Source organism: Malania oleifera, chromosome 5 (genome assembly GCF_029873635.1).
Source record: "Malania oleifera isolate guangnan ecotype guangnan chromosome 5, ASM2987363v1, whole genome shotgun sequence".
NCBI lineage: Eukaryota > Viridiplantae > Streptophyta > Magnoliopsida > Santalales > Ximeniaceae > Malania > Malania oleifera.
In genome coordinates, this window is record NC_080421.1 from 86,029,269 (window position 1) to 86,052,294 (window position 23,026).

The 23,026-nt window shown below is 35.4% G+C and overlaps 1 protein-coding gene across 6 annotated transcripts in view; it reads left to right on the forward strand.

Moving 5' to 3' along the window:
* The window catches only part of LOC131156699 (probable transmembrane GTPase FZO-like, chloroplastic), an 88,251-nt gene that overhangs the window by 24,734 nt on the left and 40,491 nt on the right, over positions 1 to 23,026 (forward strand). For 4 of the 6 annotated variants that reach the window (XM_058110577.1, XM_058110581.1, XM_058110580.1 and 1 more), the window contains 5 exons: positions 1,379 to 1,510; positions 12,688 to 12,774; positions 12,913 to 13,353; positions 13,455 to 13,622; positions 20,641 to 20,865. In XM_058110577.1, the coding sequence (XP_057966560.1) occupies positions 1,379 to 1,510; positions 12,688 to 12,774; positions 12,913 to 13,353; positions 13,455 to 13,622; positions 20,641 to 20,865 (1,053 nt within the window). The remainder of the gene's footprint in view (positions 1 to 1,378; positions 1,511 to 12,687; positions 12,775 to 12,912; positions 13,354 to 13,454; positions 13,623 to 20,640; positions 20,866 to 23,026) is intronic. The other 2 variants (XM_058110578.1, XM_058110579.1) reach the window with 2 other exon arrangements.

Sequence of the window (23,026 nt, forward strand, 5' to 3'; positions counted from 1 at the left end):
CCCTTAAAATTGAAAGAGAAGTTTTATAGGACAGCTATAAGACCAACTATGCTATATGGATCGGAATGTTGGGCGACGAAGAAACATAATATCCAAAAAGTAAAAGTTGTCGAGATGAGAATGCTTAGATGGATGAGTGGTATAACATTGAAAGTTAAATTAAGGAATGAACATATTCGTGGTAAGTTAGGTGTAGCTCCTATAGAAGATAAGATAAGGGAGGGAGGACTCAGATGGTATGAACACTTGCAATGTAGGCCTTATAGTGCACCTGTGAGGAAAAGTGACTTAGTTACTGTGGGGGGCAGTAGAAGGGGTAGGGGTAGACCTAAAATAATTTGGGAGGAGATTGTGAGTAAGGATTTAGTATCCTTGAATCTATCAAAAGAAATGGTCCATGATCACATAAATTGGCAGAAAATGATTCATATAGCCGACCCCACTTAGTGGGACTAAGACTTGGTTTTGTTGTTGTTCTTGTTTACTGACTTGTTCTTTATTTTCCTTAGTGGGATTTGCAAGTAAATTACTCAATGGCAGGTTGTCACTCTGTGGGGATTCAGCAAGTTGTGCATAATCATAAAATGGGTATCACAAAGGCAGCTTTGTAATCCATTCTCCCAATAAATTTGTAGGCAGATTCTCAAATATTTCTGGGAGTAGTGAGTCATGGGAAGAACTTTGGGTAGCAAAGCAAATCGAAAAGTGTAATATGAAAAATAAAAAGATGCCCTGTGGTGTAAGAGGGTGGGGTCAGTCTGTTAGTTGATGGAATTTTTGTTGACAATTACTTGGTAAGGGTATCCGATGGTCATTATGATGTAAATGAGATATATTATAAATAGAGGGAGGTCTGTTGCTGTATTAGGTTCTCCAATTTTACTAAGCTCTGTTAACATGGTATCTTAGAGCTATGGTCACTAGGAGGCCGTGGGTTCTTGTGTTGTTGCCTGTAACTGTATGGTTGTTAGAAATGATCTTATTCCCTGTAATGGGTGTTACTAATTGTATGTTTATCCCTTCATATGCAATTGGGCTAACATGTGGTGTGGGGTGTGTGTGTGTGTGTGTTAACGCTTAAGGCTGATATACATTGTCGGTTCAAAAGCCAACAGATTAAGCGTATGATGATCTAACTGAAATCTAGAAGAATACATTTACTTATTATGAAATTCTGAACAGTGAAGTAAAAACAAACAAGCTATAATCCGACTCGATTTGAATGCTAGCCTGTGATATTCATTCGCTCATTGCCTTCTTTTAAGATGTGTGAATGTAGTTGATACGATTAATATGATTATCCAAAGGCAACAATGCCTTGCTAAGGAATTTATGCCTCATGCTTACTTTTTTTTTTTGGCCATTTCTTTAAAAACAGATGAATATAGTCGATACACCTGGAACTAATGTGATTCTTCAAAGGCAACAGCGCCTTACTGAGGAATTTGTGCCACGTGCTGACTTGCTTCTTTTTGTTATTTCTGCTGATCGCCCTCTTACTGAAAGTGAGGTATGGTCAATTGTAATTTATGCTTTGTATAGATCATTAGAAGGTGAAACACTTGTTGCTTATGGTAATCGTTTGCTTGTGATAATTTTTTTGTGTTTCTATCTTTGTGAAACTTAGATTCCTAGGCTAATTTGCCTCTGGAAATCAAAATTCCTTCTGTTCTTGGTGTTCAATAATATAAACTTGGGGAAGACATAGCTTTAGTTTGAGTATTAGTTCTTGTATAGCTCTTATTTTGCATTATTATTCTTTTCTTTTGTAGTTTGTATGCTTTCTTTATTTTCTTCCTTGTGATTGTCAGACTCGTATTTCAGGAAATATTCTGAGGACCTGCACTCTTAACCCCATGCATTAGTCAGCAGCTGATGAACTTATTTGTTGAAGTTGGCTGCCAAGTAGTTGGAGTTCCTTCCTTGCATATGTTTACCATTGTGTAAGAAACAATAAATCTCCTTGAAACGTATGAAGACAAAAGAGTTATAACTCATCAAACCTCAAAAACATAAAATGATAGATGAATATTGGGAATCTGTGGTCATGTCATTTGACAACAGAATTCATAATAGAATTTATTGTTACTGGTTACTGTAGTTATTTGGCATTATTGCTGTGTAAGTAAGCATGAGTTAGTAAGGATATTATAGTCATTGTTATGTATGTGGCATATATTAGAAATAGCGGGAGACAACAATCATTGTGATTAGGTCTTTCAATTTTATACAATACTTTCACATGGTATCAGAGCATGATCCAAGCTAAACCTTAAATGCTGTAGCCATCGCCCAACCAAACTGTAAACTTCAGAATTCTATGCAAATATGCCACTGTAGGAGGGTTGTCCATACCTACAAAGAAACAAAACACAGCAGTTGTTGGAAAAACTCCTGGACGTTGATGCGAGTTCAGAACTGCCAGAATCCCTTTAGATTTTGCAAAACTAACTCGACAGATAGTCACAGAAATTTCCAATTCGTAAACCCCTTAAATTTAATTGCCAGAGGACTAGCCACACCCCTATACACACAGGTTGAAGGATGACTGCTCTGGTGCCATGCTTTGGCACGTGAGGCTTCATTGAGCACTGTTTTTGCTCCAGTTTCATGTTAATTGTTCAAAGATCAAACCTTTTCTTGTTTATTCACTGGTAGTACTTGGTTAATGGTAGTTTGGCACCATTAGAGTTGTTAACTGAGTTCCTTAGGGCTATGGCAATGTTAGGCTAGTTTGTTTGTGACTTGTTTGTGGTTGTCCTAGTTGTTCACCTTGTTCATGGTTCTTCTGTTAACTGTGTTCCTTGTTAGTCTTGTTTGTGAGTGCTTGAATGAATCCATGAATCCATTCCATATCTATGTTCTTTTCATCATTGTCCCAAATAACAACTAAGAAGTTGGATAGTGTTAAGGTTTGATATACATTGTTGGCCCCTCAACCTAGCAACTTAAGCTGTAAAGCGGTTGATTAACATGGTATCATGGTTGGCTACTACGAGGTCCCATGTTCTAGTCTTGTTGCCCACATATATTGCGTGGTCTTTAAAAAATTATTGTATTCCTTGTAATGTGTGTTATTTATCGTTTGTTTATCTCTCCATGTGCTATTAGGTTCCATTTGCAAAGGAGTGTTAAATGTTGATATAAATTGTTGACCCCCAATCTAACACCTTAAGCTTTTAGTTGAAGTGGTAATCTAACAGATGGAAAGAGTATGTGCAGTGGTATAAGGCCATCAAGATTTATTTGACATGCTTACGTTAATATGGATTCTTTTTTTAGTCCAGTCCAGTGACGAACAAGCATGAATCTTGATGAATGCAAGGAGATTTGGGATTTTGTCAAATTCTTATGTTCTAGTAATATTACACATGTGTATCAGTGTATGATCTAGTTCCTGGAGTACTTTTAGTTACAGCAGGAGACAGGAGTGTCATAGAGTACTTTGCAAAGATGAAACACATCCACGAGGAGCTTAACATCATGCAATCCATAATAACCAACGTCTACGGGGCACAAAAGCAGAGGGAGCAGTTGACTGTCCTTTAGGTCTTGGCGGGTTTGAAATCCAAGTTTTAAGGTAGATCAATCCTAGATCTGTGGTACATCCTTCCTTGATGTTTATTCTTATGTCCTTTGTGCTCCTCTTGCACACATCCCTCATCCTATGGTGTAGCTCCAAGATGACTGCTTTTGTTACACAAAATGGAGCTGCAAAGAGGAAAAATAGGCATATTCTGTAAATTGCTAGCACCTTCTTGTATCAAATGAATGTTCTTAAAGTATTTTGGAGCTTAATATCAACTTTCTTATCAATAGAATGCTATCCTCTATTTTGGTTGGTAGAATTTCCTACTCTGTTCTCTCCTTGAGTGTTCCTTTATTGTTTTTACCTCCTCATATATGCAAGTTTGTGTCCTTTATTCATCATTCTTTCTCGGTTGGATAAGTTGGATCCTCATGCTATAGAATGTATTATTTTAGGTTGCTCATGTACTCAAATGGGATATTGCTGTTATATTCCTACCTTGCTTCACTTTGTTGTTGTGTACGATGTTACCTTCTTTGAGCCCACAGTCTACACTATACTATTCTAACTCCTTGTGCCTTTTTGACCATGACGAGTGACATGAGTCCCTTCCTTTGCCTAGGCTTCCACATGTTGGCTTATTATCTCTGCCTAGGCATCCACTTGTGTCTTCATCTAGTTTAAGTCCTTCTCATCGCCTCACATCCTATATACACTATAACAATGCCAGGGAGGTGAGCTTCCTCTAGCTTTTATTGCTACATCTTTGTTTCCTTTTTTGATAATCCTATTTCAAAGATGTTGATCTTCCTTTTATTGTTCGAGAAGTTAAATGCATGCGCACCCAACATCTATTCTCTTATTTTGTTTTTTATGAATTCTTGTCACCCTTATATTACTATTTTGTTACTATTCTGTCTTCTATTGTTCTTCCTAAAACTGTTTCTGGAACCTTACCCTATTTTGTGTGGAGGATTGGAGGTTGAAGCGATGTGTGTGCTATAGGATAATGTTCCACATAGTTCTAAAAATTGGTGTGCAATGGCCGTAATGGACATTCCATAACGGTATTGATGGCTTTTGAGACCATTAGGGGGGTGATATGGTGGAGGTACTTTGATTCACAACAACAGCGGTTACGGACCGTTATAGGCCATTGCGGGCTGTTGTCGTGCCAAACTAGCTGTGAATGACTAAAACAGATTTTTGCGTACTTTTTTTGTGGTGCATTTTCTCCTCTCTTTTCCCTTTATTGAAGCGTAGAAACTCAATTTTAAGTTGGTTTATTTAGTTAGTGATTTAAAAAAAAAAATCAGTTTTGGGTTTGTTTTCCTTGATATTTAGTATACATTTTTTTAATAACTACCATTCAAATAAACTCAACTTTTTCTCCCATTAAATTACATATTCTAAGTTCCTTCAATTTTATATTTTTTTCTTTTTCTTATGCCTAGTTTGAAGACTAAATACATTCTATTTTATGCATTTTTATTCTTGTTTAACACATGAACATTCTATATTTTATTTTTTTGGATAACAGATAGTTCCATTAAAGACTAAACAACAACAACAACAAAACCAAGGAACTAACTCAGGGCTATTAAATCCTTACACATTTTGTCATTCCTAGTTTTTAGGTTTACTCCTTCCCCTTCCATTGCCCCTCACAGTAACTAACTCACTCTTCCTTACTAGCGCACTATGTGGCCTACCTTGCAAGCGCCCAAACCATCTCAGTCGTCCCTCTCGTATTTTATCTTTTATAGGAGTTACACTTAACTTATTGCGAGTATGGTCATTTCTTAGTTTATCTTTCAGTGTTATACCACTCATCCATCTAAGCATTCTCATCTTGGCAACTTTTACTTTTTGGATATTCTATTTCTTCGTTACTCAACATTCTGATCCGTATACCATAATTAGTCTTATAGCCGCCCTATAAAACTTCCTTTTTAATTTTAAGGATATTATGCGATCACAAAGCACACTTAAAGCACTTCTCCATTTTACCCAACTTGCTTTAACTCTATGCATTATATCCTCTTCAATTTTTGCATAATAGATCCCAAGGTATCAAAATTTACAAGTGATATTTATTTCTTGATCAAGTTTAACTTTGTCTCTAATATTCCTCCTTCTATTACTGAAATTACATTTCTTATGTTCTGTCTTATTACTACTTACCCTAAAGGCTCTAGATTCCAAAGCTTCTCTCCATAATTCGAACTTAGCCTCTACTTAGCTCCTAGTTTCATCAATCAACGTACACCATAGAACCTTATTTTGGATAGTCTTAGTCAATTGATCCATCACTAAATCAAAAAGAAAGGGCTCAAAGCAAATCCTCAATGTACACAATCTCTCCATCTATAGTCTTTACACTAGTTATTACTCCATCATACACATCCTTAATGACATTAGATACCTACTACATACACCCTTTTTTTCCCCTAAAACCCACCATAGAACTTCCCTAGGTACCCTATCATACACTTTCCAGTCAATAAATATCATATGCAAGTCCCTCTTTTTTTTCCTAAACTTTTCCATTAATCTTCTTAAAAGATATATAGCTTTTGTAGTAGATCTCCCAGGCATAACCAAAATAATTTTCTAAGATCTTCATTTCTAGCCTTAATCTTTGTTCAACTACCCTTTCTCATAACTTCATTGTATAACTCATAAGTGTAACTCCACAATAGTTATTACAATTTTGAATATCTTCTTTATTTTTGTACATAGGTATTAATGTGCTTTTCTTCCATTCATCTGATGTTTTCTTAATTTTTATAATTGTGTTAAATAAATTAGTTAATCCTATAAATTTTCCATTTTTTTAAATCTTTTTTAATGCAAACTTAACTTTGCTAATTCTAATTTTGCAAAAAAATCTCATATTTTTAGTCTTTTCCTCATTTGTCAATTCTAAGTTTAAACTTTCTATTTGATTTTCATTAAACAACTTACTAAAGTAACTTTGTCATCTTTCTTTTATGTCTTCTTCCTTACGAAGACAATATCATCCTCACTTTTTATACATTCAGCATTACCTAAGTCCTTACTCTTTCTTTCTCTAGTCCTAGCAAGTTTAAATATATTTCTTTCCCCTTCTTTTGTATACGATCTATCATACAAATTATTAAATGATCTATGTTTAGCTTTACTAACGACCTTTTTTTGCATCTTTTCTCGTCTTTTTATACTTTTCAAAGTTATCCATATTTCTACATTTTTGCCAATTTTGTACCAAATTCTTTTTATCGTTATGGCTTTTTGGGCATATGTATCCTACCACCAACTTTCTTTGCCAGTGTTTTAAAAGGCGTTATTAAGGCGTGCCTTGAGGTGATTTGGGCCTAAAATGCCCTAAGGCGTGAGTGGAAATGCGCAACTCTAGAAAGGCGTACACCTCAGGGGAGAAGGCGTACGCCTTAGGTCGAAATGCTCGCCTTTTTCGCCTCAAATGTAAAGGCGTATGCTTTTGGGCCGCTTGATTTAAAACATAAATTAAAAAAGAAGGAACCCAGAATGCATCTAAAATCCTTTCCTCCCTTTCTTCTACGAAGCTTCTTCTCTCGGCGAAGCTTCTGCTCTCTTGACGAAGGCTCGAAGAAGCCTCGACGATGCCTCCAGCGAGTCTTCTCCTCGACAATAGCTTCTGCTCTCTCAACGAAGCCTCCAGTCTTCTCCTCTCTCGACGATTCCTCTTGACGAAGCTTCAGTTCTCTCGACGAAGCCTCTAGTCTTCTTTTTTCTCTACGATTCCTCCGACGATTTCTCCAGCAATGATTCCTCTCTCGACGAAGCTTCTTCCTCCTCTCTCAACGAAGCTTCTTCTCCTCTCTCGACTAGAGTAGAGGATAGCCAGAGGGAGACGAGAGTGCTCGAAGGGAAATCGAAGCTGTCGAACAAAGCTGGGAGCTATTTTGCCCCAGATTTCAAAATTTTGGGCTTAATGTAAAAAATTTGGGCCTCTCTTTTACAGTAAAAACCAATGTTTTAAAAGGCGCCTAAGATTTTTAGTTTTTAAATTTAAAAAGTAATGGGAACCATTTGTAATGTTTTGGCCTATATGATATTTAAAAATTATATTTTTTTCTCCATTATTCTAAAATTTTTCTTATTTTTTTACTATATATAAATTAATTTTATTTATTAATTATTTTAAAAAATACAGTCCCAATATGCGTATGCCTCAATGCCTTAAGGCTTACGCCTTGCCTCGTAGAGGGTAAAACGCCTCGCCTTACGCCTTCACCTTTTAAAACATTGTTCTTTGCTATTCGAGAATCTTCCCTTTGATTCATCAAAAATCTCTTTTGCTATCTTTTTAATAGAGCTAGCTATCCTACTCCAAAGAATATTTGTATCTATCTCATCCTCTATAGTCTAACCACCATATTTGATCCTTTTATCTTTAAATTTTATTATATTTTCTCTTTTTAAGTTCGACCACCTAGTTCTCTTACACTGGTTTATTTTATCCTTTCTCATCCATTTTTTTGAATACATATATCCACAGACTTAAATTTCCACGAAATTGTCAAAATTCCGATTTCCATCACCCTCCAAATCGAAATGGTAGTCGATTTCCGTCTTGCATAATTTCCATTGAATTCTCAATAAATCATCCGAAATTTATCGAAATCTCAAAATTTTAGCGAAACTTGTCGAAATTTTAACTATACAATGAAATTTCATCGGAATTCAAATGAGAGATTTAGGAGTGAAGTGAAATTTCTCTTTTAGTTTATTTTATCGAAACAAAAGATTATTACAACAACTTTTGAAATTATATGAAAAAATAAACTTACAGTAACATTTTATTTAACCATTCATGTCTAAATTATCATTATTTGTATAATAAAAAATATTAAATGATTTATGAATTTTATTTGTATTAATATAATATGTTTAATGTACATTATCTTACAAATATGTTTGATACACATAATATTTTACAACTTTTCCACCTCATGCAAAACATAGATGTGCTTAAGTTGTAATATATTAGTCTTAAAACTTATCTTATTATGTTTGTTGACCATCTAAAGTTTCACAAAGAATTCTATGCTTTACTACTAATTTCTGTTATTTTTTCATATCGAAATCGAAATCGACATCGAAATCAAAATTTATGTCGAAATTTCTGTACTTTTGGAGGTTCGAAATTTGAGTCGAAATCGAAATTTAAGACCTTGCATATATCTAACACTGAGACTTTATGATGTATGGTTAAGCTTTCACCTGAGATAACTTTACAATACTTGTATGATAAACAATCTACTCTTCTAGTTAAGAAAGTCTATTTGACTTTTATTTTGTCCACGTTTAAATGTTATTAAGTGTTCTTCTCTCTTCTTAAAACAAGTATTCATTGTAATGAAATCATATGACATAGCGAAGTCTAAGATCATCTCCCCAGGCTCATTTTTGTCTGCATAACCACATCCCCCATGTATCCTCTCATAACCTTTATTATCTCTTCCAACGTGTCCATTCAGATTTGCTTATATGAATATTTTCTCAGTCCCTGATATGCCTTGTATAATACTATCCATGTCTTCCCAAAATTGTCTCTTAAGATTTTCTGCTAAACCTACTTGAGGAGCATATGCACTAATGATATTTATTATCTCTTGGCCTTAGACCATCTTGATTTTTATAATTCTATCCCCTACTCTATTTACATTTACAACGATATTTTTAGGTTTTTGTCTACAATAATTTCTACTCCATTCTTATGTTTTTCTTTTGTAGTGTACCAAAATTAAATCCCGATTTATCAATTTCTCTAGCTTTTTCCCCACCCACTTAGATTTTTAAAGGCGGATTATATTAATTTTTCTCCTAATCATTGTGTCCACAATTTCCATGCTTTTACTTGTAAGTGCCCCTATATTTCAAGTTGCTAATCTAATCTTAGTCGCTTGAACTAACTTCTTTACCTGCCGATGTCCAGAATGATGTAGGGAACCCTTGCATATTTGACACCGTGCCTAGACGCCGACACAGTGCGTCGCTTCTGGGTGACAACTTAGCCCACCCTCACTCACTTTGCACTACACCCAGATGGTACAAGTGCAATGTGTCACCCGTAGGGGATGCCCTTACTAATATTCGGTAAAGATTCACAACATAGTGATCTCATAAATTTTATGCTGATTTTTAGCTACCTAATACAACCCTCCTCCTTTGCCCGGGCTTGGGACTGGTTGTGTGTGAAAAGATTAGGACATTAAGTGCAGCATAGGTGGAGTTAGTTCCATTATATACTAGAAGATATACTAGAAGAGTTTCATTATAGACTAGAAGAGTACAAAAATGGCATTTTTATATTTTATAGTTTTGATTGTTAGAGTACCTATTTACTTGAAAGCTTAAGTTGTTAGGTTGTGGGCCAACAATGTATATCAACCTTTAATACTCCCCCGCATATGCAAGGTGGCAGCATGTGGAGAGATAAATGCACGATAGATAACACCCATTACAAAGAATACGATAATTTTTTAAACACCACATAATAAATGCGGGCAACAAGACCGGAACCTAGGACCAGGGGTGGCAAAAGGGGTTGACGGGTCAGGTTTGGGCAGGTCAAAAATGGGTGGAGGTTAAACTGGTTTGGGTTCGAGTTGACCCATTTATTAACGGGTGAATAATCTATAAACCCAAACCTGCCCATTTAATAAATGGGTCATAAATGGGTACCCATTAAGGACCCACTTTAAAGTATAATTTATTTATTTTAATTTTTTAAAATTGGATTTTTTTTTTAAAAAAAAAGGCAGTTAGAAAAAAAAAACAGCCTAAAACCGAACGACCCAAACGCCAAAGGGCCCAAAAGCAAAAAAAAAAGAAAAAAAAATGTAAATGGGTCCCCGACAAGTGCTCGATCCAAATTTGTCCAACCCATTTATTAAACGGGTTGGGTTTGGGTTGACCGTTTATAAACGGGTCCCCTCCTTCTAAACCTAAACCCGGTCTAAACGGGTGGGTGATGGATTACATTCCTAGTTTTGATCTTTTTTTGCCACCCCTGCCCAGGACCTCTTGGTAACCTAGCTTTGATAATTTGAAGAATGCTTTCTTGCATGTTGATCTCCAAGAGGAGGTCTATATGGAGCAATAACTTGGTTTGTGCTGAGTGTCAAAGTATTGTGTGAATGGTCGAATGGTTTGACCTTGAGTTCTGTATATTATATATAGACTTTACAAGAATGCTATACTTGGAAAGTAAATAAGTTCTAGCATGATTCTAGCCCTTTACATGTAAACTATAATCTGTCAAGCCCTATACATGTAAACTAAATATATGCTAACTGTACAAAATAATGAATTGAGAAATAAGGAAATAATTGTGGGCTGAAGTAAGGAAAGAAATCTTTTGCTTTGCTGTTTGCTGTTTCGTTGACACTGAGAGGGAGTCAGGATTAGTGTGTTAGCTTATCCTTGTATGGTCTAAAGCAGTTTCCCTGAGTTTTTTTTTTCAGTTGATTAGTAGTACTTGAGTTTTGTCTTCAGCGATGTGTGGTAGATCGCTTTGTAACTTTTTGCTTATGCTAGTATTATGCTCATTGTGTATGTGGATGATATTGTGATTATTCGTGTATGATGATCAAGGTATCCAAAGCTTGAAGCATTTTGTATAGACTAAAATTCAACCCAAATATTTAGGGCCATTGAACTACTTAGGTATAAAAGTACCCAAATCTTGTATGGAACTGTTTTGTTAACAGAGGAAGTGGGCCATTGGGTTCCAATCCTATTGATACACTCATGGATCATAGCATCGCGTTGGTGCCATTTGGATGATTTGTTGGATGACCCTAGACAATACCAAAGACATGTTGGAAAAGGTGTTGCATTCATAGATATATCTTTTCCAACAGGTGTTGTGAACCAGTTTCTTGTTTCTTTGGGATTAAGATTGGGATGCGGTCTTTTGTATCTTGAGATATCTTAAAGGTGCACCTGAGAGAGGTCTCCTATATCAAGAGCAGAGTCACACTTTTGTTCAGGGATATACTAGTGCATATTGAATTAGGTTACCTTCAGATAGAAGATCCACAACTGGATATTGAGTTTTTGTTGGTGGAAAATTGGTATCCTAGAACAGTGCAAATTATGGTGGCCCAGTTGAGTACTAAGTCAGAGTTGGGCCATGGTCTACACTCCATATGAACTTGTTTGGCAAAAGAACATGTTGGAAGAACTTTATTTTCCATATCTATGCTCTAGCTTGAGTGGGAGTTTTTTCGTTAAAATTTAGAGCTTTATTGCTGTGTTAGTATTGGTAAGCATGAGTTAGTGTGTTAATAAGGGTACTGTGGTAATTGTCATGTACTTGGCATATATTATAAATAGACGGAGGGGCACATCATTGTGGGGTTACCAATTTTACACAATACTTCAGCAGTTATAAAAGCTGATCTCCAAGTGGGCACATCAAAAGCTGTTAACTTTATTCAAATCATACATTCAAGTTGCCCAAACTCACCAACCTTGAAACTAGTCAACAACACTGTAATTGATTTATGCATAGCAAGAGTTTGCCAATCATGGAAGCATTATGACCACACTTCAGCAACAAAATTTTCAATGAATACTGAAAGACATGATGATTATAAGCAAAAGGAATGGCTTTAGGAAATCAATAATAAAGGGAACTATGATAGGAACCTCAGAGATGAGACTATTGGCTCACAATTTTAAAAAATTGGGTATGTATATTTTGAATTGGTGGATCTGCTGGTTCTTGTTGTTCTGTTCAATTGAATATAAGAATTCAGTTGTCTGAGTGAAGAGTGATCGGCAAAGCATAAAAAATTAATCCTGACAAATTGTTGCATTTTCCATAGGTATCACATTGTACTTGTTCCTGAAGGCAGAATTATTTATTTTCCAAGGTTTTTGTGTTTAAAACTTCTCATTTATGCTGAGCATCTGCTAGGATTTTAGAATTTTAATCTCTGTATATACTTTCTCTGCAATATATGTTTTTTTGTACATGAATTTGAATAATATTTTCAAGTACAACTCCCTTGTAGCATGAGTAGTGTGTTTTTTATATATTAGTGCCATGAAAATCTTGACAATGATTTAATGCATTTTTTTGTTTCTAATGCCGATTCAACTCCACTTGTTGTGCTGTTCAGGTTGCTTTTCTTCGTTACACTCAGCAGTGGAAGAAGAAACTTGTATTTGTGCTGAATAAATCTGACCTTTATCGGAATGCCAGTGAGGTTTAATTATCTGTTTTGTCTTTATTTACTTAAAAGGGATACTCTCACAGAGAAGATGTGAAACACAAGGACAATATTTCTATTTGTGGTCCTCAAGCAGCTTTCTAGGGTTTATTAATTTTCCATGATTTGGTGCAGCTTGAAGAAGGAATTTCATTCATCAAAGAAAATGCACAGAAGCTGTTGAATACTGAGTATGTAACATTATTTCCTGTATCTGCACGATCTGCTCTTGAGGAAAAACTTTTGATTCCCTCTCATTTGAGAAATAATTCTGGGAAAACATTACCTACTGATTCTCATTGGGGAGATAATGGCTTTGACGAACTTGAAAAGTTCTTGTACAGCTTTTTGGATGGATCAACAAGTACAGGAATAGAAAGAATAAGGCTTAAGCTTGAAACTCCCATTGGAATTGCTGATCAGTTGCTTTTGTCTTGTGAGACTATTGTGAGACAAGAATGCCGATATGCAAAGCAGGATTTGGTGTCGGTAAATGAAATAGTTGGTAGTATAAAAGAGTTCGCGATGAAGATGCAAAGTGAGAGCATTTCTTGGAGGAGACAAACTTTATTGCTGGTATGTTTTTCAGACTCTTAATTGAGTTATGTATTCTTAACATTGACACACACACAGATTTCTTGGTTTATTATGTTTTGTACCCATGTATGTATTTGCAGATTGATGCTACAAAAGCTCGCGTTGTGAAGCTTATAGAATCTACCCTCCAATTATCAAATATTGATCTTGCTGCCTCCTATGTTTTTAAAGGGGATAAATCTTCTAGAATGCCAGCCACCTTAAGCATTCAAAATGACATAATAGGTCCTGCACTCACTGATGCTCGAGTAAGTAAATGGCTGTGACCTTTTGTTTAGGAGTTGTGCTAAAAAATTTACTGTGTTTTGTGTGTGAGAAAGAGGGAGAGAGAAAAACTGAGAGAGATTGTCTACTACAAAAAAGATCTGATATAGCCTTGATTTTCCTTTCTCGTATTGGGGATATTCTTAAAAGCATGGTTTTAGAATGCTAAAACTATGTTATGCTGCCAATCTATAGAAAATTATGAGGGTCACATTTTACAGAAATTACAATTTTGATTAAATGAAATGGTGGAAACTCGTGGTAAGTGGCAGAAATTTTGAATGGTACTTTGGGAAATGTTAAAATGTATGATTGTGCATAATGTGAAATTAAAAAAAAAAATGAAGGAAATATATTTATAATGGGAATTTCAATTTTAATTTAATGAAGTGGATATAATTTGGAGTAGATGATGGAAATTTTGAATGGAACTCTGGGAAATTTTAAAATGGATGATTGTGCGTCAATTAATGTTCGATTACCACTTTCTCTACACAAAATTTTCGACTAAAGATTTGGGTTCATTAAAATATTTCTCGAGTATGAAGTATCAAGATCTTAAATAGTGAGTGTCTAGTCATGAAGTATGTTCTAGATCTTTTAGACAAAACTACAATGTTGCAATTCAAATTTTCTGTTGCACCTATTGATCCTAGCAACAAATTATTACAGATGTGGACGACTTGTTGGCTAACTCTGGTGGAGACTTATGGAAGTTAAACTACCTCACAAATCACAATCACATGAAAAGACATATTTTCACAACAGTTGTGAGTTGGTTCCTTGATTCTCCCTGAGTGAGCCACTGGGATGCTGTCATTTGTATCTAGCAATGCCGCAAAGGCGCACAGGAAGATGCCTCTTTTATTAGGATTGGGGTCGCACTCATATTCAAGGGTAATATTGATGTAGATTGGGCTGGGTCAACCTTGAGATATTCACAACTGGTTAATGTTTGTTTGTTGGTGGTAACCTAGTATCGTGGAAGAGTAAAAACAAGGTGTTGTCACCTAATCGATTGCTGCCAAAATATAAGGCCATGGTAAGGATTGCACATGAATTGGTTTGGCTGAAGAACATGTTGGAAGAGCTCAGTTTTCCATGGTCTCAGCCTATGGAGTTGATATGTGATGTTCAAGCTTCTATTCACACTGCCTGCAATCTAGTCTTTAATGTGAGGTGACACATCAAAGTTAATTGCCTTTTTGTCCATGAGAAAATTGTGCAGAAGCTCATTGAAACCACTCATGTAAAGTCTCAACATTAATGTGCTGATCTGCTCACAAAAGCTTTAAGGGTGCTCAGTTAAATCAATTTGTAACTAATTAGGAGCATATGATATCTATGGTCCAACTTGAGGGGAAGTGTTATTGGTTATTGATTATTACTTATGTTAGTAACTAAAAGTTAGTGAGTATTATGTTCATTGTGGTGTACTTGATATATATAAGTAAATGGGGAGATCTATGGCAATGATTAACTCTTCCAATTTACACAATACTTTAAGACCCTTCAAATCTTCCATCTGAGATGGTGGCACATACAATATATCTGCTGTCTTGGAAGTTCCATTTTGGGAGAAACCTTAATGAAAGATGAGTTGCCCCTTTTGATTAGGTTGCTTGATTCTTTTCATACTCATTTGGGGAGTGAGAAGTGTTTGGAGCTTAGACACTTATGATGAATTCTCTTCTAAATCCTTTTTCTCTTATTTGACTTGAGACCCTATTGTGGACAATTTTGCCTTATATCCATTGATTTGGAAAGCCAAAGCTCCCTTGGAAATAAAAGCTTTCATTTGGACTGCAGTACTTGAATGAATTGATACCAATGACTTGTTTCAGAATCACTGGATATTAGTGTCCTTTGTTTCAGGAGTGGAGAGACTTGTGCACATTTGTTTCTTCATTGTCCTTTACACAATGGCTATTTGGAATAAATTATTTGGTATATTTGGTGAGAATTGGGTTTGACCGTCCACATTGAAGGTGTTTTGTACCATCATGTTTAGAGGTTTTGGTCAAGAAAAGGATAGGAAAGCTTTATGGTGATGCTCTATTATGGCTATTATTTGGTGTGTTTGGCTAGAAAGGAATGCTAGAGTATTCAGAGGAGTGGCTATATCTAAGAACTTTGCTTTGGAGTAGAGTGATTTTTCTTTTATCATTGTCGGTGTCAGCAAATGGGTTCTTTCGCCACATCTCTTTGGAAAACATGCAGCGGGACTGGTTGCTTCTATTGCATTGAGTTTGGTTTTGGGATTAGACTCTGAGATTTGTAATTATTTACTTTTGAAAAGGGAGGATTTATTCTCCCTATTCTTTCTTTCTTTGTTTTCCCCCCCTTTCTCTAGTACATTATGCCCTTTCTAATAAAATTTCTTTGTTCGTCAAAAAATATCCCCAATCAAATCAGATGAGTCAAAAGCTTATCCAAATTGTTCTTGAAGCTCATCCAAGAGCAACCCTGCTAAACAATCAAACTCACTGGCAACTTTGTTGTCAATATCCAAGACATCCTCCCATTTCTTCTTCCCCTTACCCTTGCTAGGTCTATCAATTTTAGCACCTTTTTGAGCATTTGGAGCTTCTGCGGTGCATAAATTTCCTTCTGTAGTTCTCCATATTTTTTTGTTTATATCTTACCGGTATAACCTCGCTTCTCTTCAAAACTTTTTCTTGTTCAACACCCATCTGACCCTAAACTTATTGGAGTTTGTTTCCTTACCAATATAGAGTTCCCCCTCGAACCATGCATTTAACCCAGAATCTTGTCCACACAAGCTTCTTGGTCCTTAAAAACACTTCTATCCACAGCTGTTAAGGAAACTTACTCATCCTCTTGTCATTGTGGGGCTTGTCTATGTTGTTTGTGTGTATTTGTATTTTTTTTAAATGTTCAGTTTGTTTCTGTTCTTTATCAATTTCTCTCTCTCTCTCTCTCATGTGATTGTGGAGGCTTTTATTTTTATACTTTTTGGGTGTAAATAAATTTCTGTTTTTCTGAACTTGGAGGATTTGTTTGATAATCTCTTCATTATTAAATGTTGAGCAGGCTGGAGTTGGCCACTTGTGGATGGTGGTTGGACCAGGTGGGATGAGAATTGTTCACTCGACTTCTGATAATCCCATGTGCAAGCCCAATGTGGCCGGCCTTGTGGTGATTGATATCATATAATCAGTAATATGAATATGCATATGAGCAGGTACAGCAACAAGCAAAATGGCTGTCACATGCTTACGTACAAAGAGACCCATCATATGGATTTGGGCAGGTAGGGCATTCATATAGTTATGCAAGACCAATTAGACTAGCAAAATATATATAATGGTAATAGAAACTCTATTGGGTGACTAGAAACTGTATTGAATAAGATGGAAAAGAGGACTAAGAGTAAGATATACACCTATACACTATTTGGAAACTATACAACATGGAGTGACTATAACAAATTTTATCACAATACATTCTCAAAATACTTATTTCAGATAGATTATTTTGAACCATAAAAAAACTCTAGTTGGTATTGATTTTTATTTTTGGGGTATAGCAAAAGAAAATTTTATTCTTTGGAAGAGAATTTACACAAGGGAGAATGAGACATCTCCCCAGAAAAGGCCTGGAATTATCCAGTAAAACTAGCTAAAAAAAGTTGGTATTGAGTGTATGGGAGGAAGCTATTGCGATCGTAATGATTTTAAATGATAATTGTTCATGTAGATCTTGGCATGAGGACTCTAGGACAGTTGGGTGGCTTGGCTTCCTACTTTCAAACAATAGAAAACTAAAACTGTGACTGGAGGCAGGTGCTCTGGGAGAAATGCTCTGATGCTTTAGTCAGCCATTGGGCTAATAAGTAGGGTTCCTTTTTGAGTAGTTTAGATGGCATGTCTTGTGGAAGAGGCCTTCTCCCCTTTTATAAGATCGAGGGCTGTATTGCTTTAGCTGTTGTTTGAGGGTTGGTTTTTAAAGGGAGGTGGGAGTTGTAGGTCTAAACTACCTTTACTGGGTTGTAGTGGGTTTCATGTGTTTAAGCTTGATATAAATTGTTGCCCCACAACACATCAACTTAAGCTTTTTGGTTGTAACATGGTTTTAGATAGTAGTAATGGCTGTGGACATTACGTAACAGGTAATGGACACTGCGTCCGTGAATTCATTTTTTGCATTAGAGAACATAAAAAGTATATAGATCACATGTTTTAATCCTAGATTCCTATAATGATTTAAGTGATTTTTAGTAAATTTTAATCACTTTAAATATAAGATATACTACAAGTATTGGATGTCTTATTGGTTGCTTTGGTTACTATTGGTGAGAAGAAGCATGCATTTGCTACTTTTCACCACTTTATTGATTTTAAGTGAAATTCAAACTAAGAAATATTAAATATAAAGAACTATAAAATATAGAATGCTATTTTTTGTACCTTTTGATCTTTAATAGAACTTTTGTTATGCAAAAAACAAAATATAGAATGTTCATATGTTAGACAAACAAAAATGCAAACAATAGAAAGTCAAGCTAGGTGTAAGAAAAGCAGAAATAATAAAATAAAATTGAAAGAGCTTAGGTGATTAATATATGCAATTTAATGAGGGAAAAAGTTTGGTTTATTTGAATGGTAGTTATTAAAAATATGCATATTAAATGTCAAGGCCCAAACATAATTTTTTAATAAAAAAATCATTGACTAAATAGACCAGGTTAAAATTGAGTTTAAGTGAGGGGATAATGGAAAAAGCCAAAAAAGGACTCAACAATTTGTTTCGTTTGCAGCCAGTCTAGCATGATAACAACTCATAATGGCCTGTAACGGCTTGTAATGGTACCATAATGGACTATGACGGGTGTTACAATTGTGAATCAGAGTACCTCCGAGATATCTTCCCGTAACAGTCTCGGAAGGCACCAATGCCATTATGTAACATCTGCAACGGTTGTTGCACACTAGGTTGTAAGATTACCACTTCACCTAAAAGCTTAAGCTTTTGAGTTGTGGGTCCATAATGTATATCAAGCAATAACACTCCCCTCCATGTGCAGCCCAATGGGATGTGGAGAGATAAACAAACAATAACAACACCCATTTCAGGGAATACGACGAATTTTAACCACCACTGTCGTCTTAAATTTTGATTTTGATGTCAATTTCGATTTCAATTTGACAAGATGATTGAAAAATTAATAGTATAACATGAAATTCTTTTTATGAAATTTTAGAAATGGTTAGTAAACATAATAATTTAAGTTTTAGGACTAAGATATTACAAACAAAAACATTTATGTTGTGTATGAGCTGCAATAGTTTTAATTGTAATATAATATGTATATCAACATATTTGTAGTACAATGTGTATAAAACATATTCGTAATATAGTATGCGCAATAAATATATTTGGTTAGTAAAGATAATTTGGACATGAATGATTAATAAAATGTTTTTGTATGTTTAATTTTTCATATAATTTCAAAAGCCCTTGCAATAATCTTTTGTTTCATTAAGAAAAAAAAAGATAAATTAAGAGAGAAACTTCACTTTGCAACTAAATCTCACATTTGAATTCTAAGGGAATTTCATTTTATAGTTTTGGCTAAAATTTTGACAAATTTGGCTAAAATTTTGAGATATCGATAAATTTTGGATGATCTGTTGAAATTTCGATGGGAAAAATGCGAGATAGAAATTAACTTCCATTTCGATTTCAGGGGGTGATGGAAAGCGGAAATTTCAACAATGTCACCATGACCACCGCACAATAGATGTGGGCAACAAGGCACTACCTAGGACCTCTTGGCCACCATAGATCTAATACCATGTTATATTATCACTTTGCTTAAAGCTTAAGCTTATAGGCTTTTTTCCAGTGATGTATATCAAGCTTTATCATAGGTAAAGTGGTAATCTATCATGGTATCTGAGCTATCACTGCCACGAGGTCCTGGGTTCTATTCTTGTTGCTCATGTTTTTTTGTGTCGTGGTTAAAAATTATCTTATTCCACATAATGGGTGTTATTTATCATTTTTTATCTTCCCACGTGCAATTGGGTTGTAGTTGCGGGGAAGTGTGAAAGCTTGATATTGTTGACTCCAACCTAATAGCTTAAGCTTTTAGGTAAATTCGTAATCTAACATCATATGTTCCTTTCTTTCCACACATCAATGTTTTCTAGCTATAGGCGTCTGAGAAAGATTCCCCCGTTAACAATTATGAACGCTTAAATGAATGTTTGATGGGCATTGTAATGATGTGAGTCTCCTTTACATCACCATATATCATATACCTGCCATATGTACGTTTAATTTTTTTTTTTTGGTTCCAATTATGTGCAATTCTCCATTTTAACATTTCTGAGTTCCATTCAAAAATTTCCATAAAATGAAATGTGTCAGAATGTCGATAGAGTGTAAACTGAGGCCCTTGAAATTTCTGTTAAGTTGAAATTTAAAATTTAATTCCTCGGACTTGACAGTGGTTAGGGACCTAAGGATTGTAGGGAATTCTATGCTTGGTGTTAAAAATGGGTGGTCAGGATGTGCTATTTGCCTATTATTAGGTTTCTATTTGAAACCTTAATTTCATCAATTTTTCATTGTTTCCCATGGCTTATAATTTTGTGTTGTATGAAATTTTACAATTTTTCCTGGAACATCAAAATTTGCACCAGAATGCTGCGAAAAGAATATTTGTATAGCTGTTTCTATTTTGAATACTTCTCCCTCCACGGTAAACTGAAATTTTGGGAATTTTCCCAAATTTAGTTTCTTGGTTTTACTATGTTTACCAAGCAAATTTGCTTATAACTATGATCTTCGCTCAGCTGCAGGCTTACAGCATAGAATGTGAATTTTGTTATAGTTTAAAGCTTGCATTTTAGAGATCTACTGAAGTCTACTTTGATTTTCTATTCTTGTTTCTTGATTACTTTTTAATACCTCGCCTCTTGTGACTTTGACTTTTCATTTTCTGCCTTTTGTTAATGTCAATATGGCATATAGAGATTACTTGGGGAATATGTGTCGTGGTTACAATCACATAGTGCTCGTGAAAAGAGGTTGTACGAGGAATCCTTTGAGAAAAGATGGCCTTCATTTGTCTATCCGCACAATCAGGGGCATTTGGGGACCTGTGACATACGGAACAATGAACTTAGCTTGAAAGTGATTGAGAACTTCAGTGTCAGTGCTGCTTCCAAACTGTTTGAGCAAGAAATTCGTGAAGCAGTGAGTTTAAATTCTTTATAATAAGAAATTAATATTTTGCTATTTGTGCAAGACTTCAAATTATGTTTCTCACATGCTTGCATGTATGTTTATACATATGTGTGTGTGTGTGTGTGTGTATGTAAAATATTTGTAACTTCACTCATGCTAGATAATTTTAATTTCACCTCGTGTTCATGCATCTTTTTATTTCAGAGCCATAAAAGGTATAAGCAAGGATTTGAGAATAGAGGTTGAATAGAATCTAAGTTAGAATTATGGAGAGAAGTTTTGGAACCTAGAGGTTTAAGATAAGTAGAAAGAAGACAAAATACATGAAATGTAAGCTTAGTAATTTTACGAGAAATATTGGAGAAAAGATTAAACTGGATGATTAGGAAATGATTAGCACTACCAGATTTTGATACTTTGGATCTATTGTGCAAGTTGAAAAGTAAGTGAAGTAATTGTAAGCTAATGCAGGTTGGGTAAAATGGAGAACTGCTTCCAGAGTGTTGTTTTATTCTAGAATACCCTTAAAATTAAAAGGAATGTTCTATAGGATGACTATAAGACCAGCTATGCTATATGTATTAGAATCTTGGGCTACTAAAAAATAACATATCCAAAAACTAGAAGTTGCTGAAATTAGAATGCTGAGGGGGATGTGTTATAACTCTAAAAGATAAATTGAAGAATGGATGTATTCGTTGCAACCTTGGTGCAGCACTTGTAGAAGATTATTTAGGAACTGTAGTTGAGATAGTTTGGGCACTTGCAACATAGGTCAAGTGAAGAGTGATCCAGAAAATGTTTGTGGTAGTAGAAAGGGGAGGGATGGAATAACTTGGACTAAGATAGTAAGGCTTTGACTGCCCTACAATTATGAAAGGATATTGTCCCAGATTGTGCAGAATGACGGAAGAGGATTCATGTAGCTGATCCCACCTTTTTTTTTTTTGGACTAGGCTAGGTAGGTAGTTATTGACTTATATCACAAGGAGAGCCCTTCCAACCTGCCCAGTAACGCCCCCCTCTTTCCCTCTCCTTTTTCCTTTCTTCCTTTCTTGTATGCTTTCGAACTCAATCGAATTCTCTTATGCTTGCAAGGTTGAACCTGCTTCCGGTAGTAAGTTCCCAAAGTGATTTATCCTCCTTTTGTTTGTTGTTTAGTGGATCTGTTAGCTATAGGCTATATTGCTCAGTTTTAATATTTTGTATCTGTGGCATTGTTTTATTTTGTTTTTTTAGAAGAGAGTGTGTTATTTTAATAATTAGGTGGTGTGGGGTGTTGGTATTTTTGTCATTTGAGGCCTATTATTATTAATATATAAGGAGGGAAGGCCTGGAGCTGTTCATAAGCTCCTGCGGACTGCCATTTGGGTCTTCTCCCTCTAATCTCTTCTTCTATTCTCCTCTTTCCCTCTCTAATCCTAAGTGCTGTGTTTTCTTCATTGAAACTTCAATTTATTTCAGATTTGCAACTCCCCAGGGATTCTGTGCAGCTAGACAATCACAGTTCATCACTTGGAGGGATGCATTTCCTTTTCAGTATGGTATCAGAGCACTAAACTTATCAAATTCTGATTCATCTGACTCTGTTGCACGACTTCTTTTTGTTTCTTCTTTCTTCTTCCTTGTGGATTCTAAAATAGAGATCTATTTTTTGGTTTGAGAGTTGTTTAGGGCTTCATCTCCTTTTCTGTGCCATAAGGAACTCTTGTGGGTGTTGTGTGGCTCTTGGTAGTTTGGTGATGTAAAGTCAGCCATATACTGTTTCTTGCGGACTGCTGTTGCTGTTCCGATGCTTCCCCTAATTTGTTGTCAAATGATGACACTTGTGATGATGTGTATGAACATGATCTCTCAGTCATGTCTGCACATGCTTCTTGCTGCTGCCAGGTTGTTTATTGAGTGTTTGCTCTACTGTTTAAGTGCCTGCAGTTCTTAGTTGTGGTCTGCCGTGTTCTGTGTGGTCAAAGCCATCTTCAGTAGGAATAGTGAGAGATTATTTATGTCTGTGACTCCTCCTAGGATACTTTAACTTCAGTTCTGCGGTCATAGCTGCCTTTTGAAGTTCTGGACTTTGAAGTTCTGGGGTGCTGTTTTGTGCTTGTTTGCGCTGCCCTATTCTGCATTGTTGCTGTGTTGTTCATTCTTGGTACTCGTACTTTCTTATTGT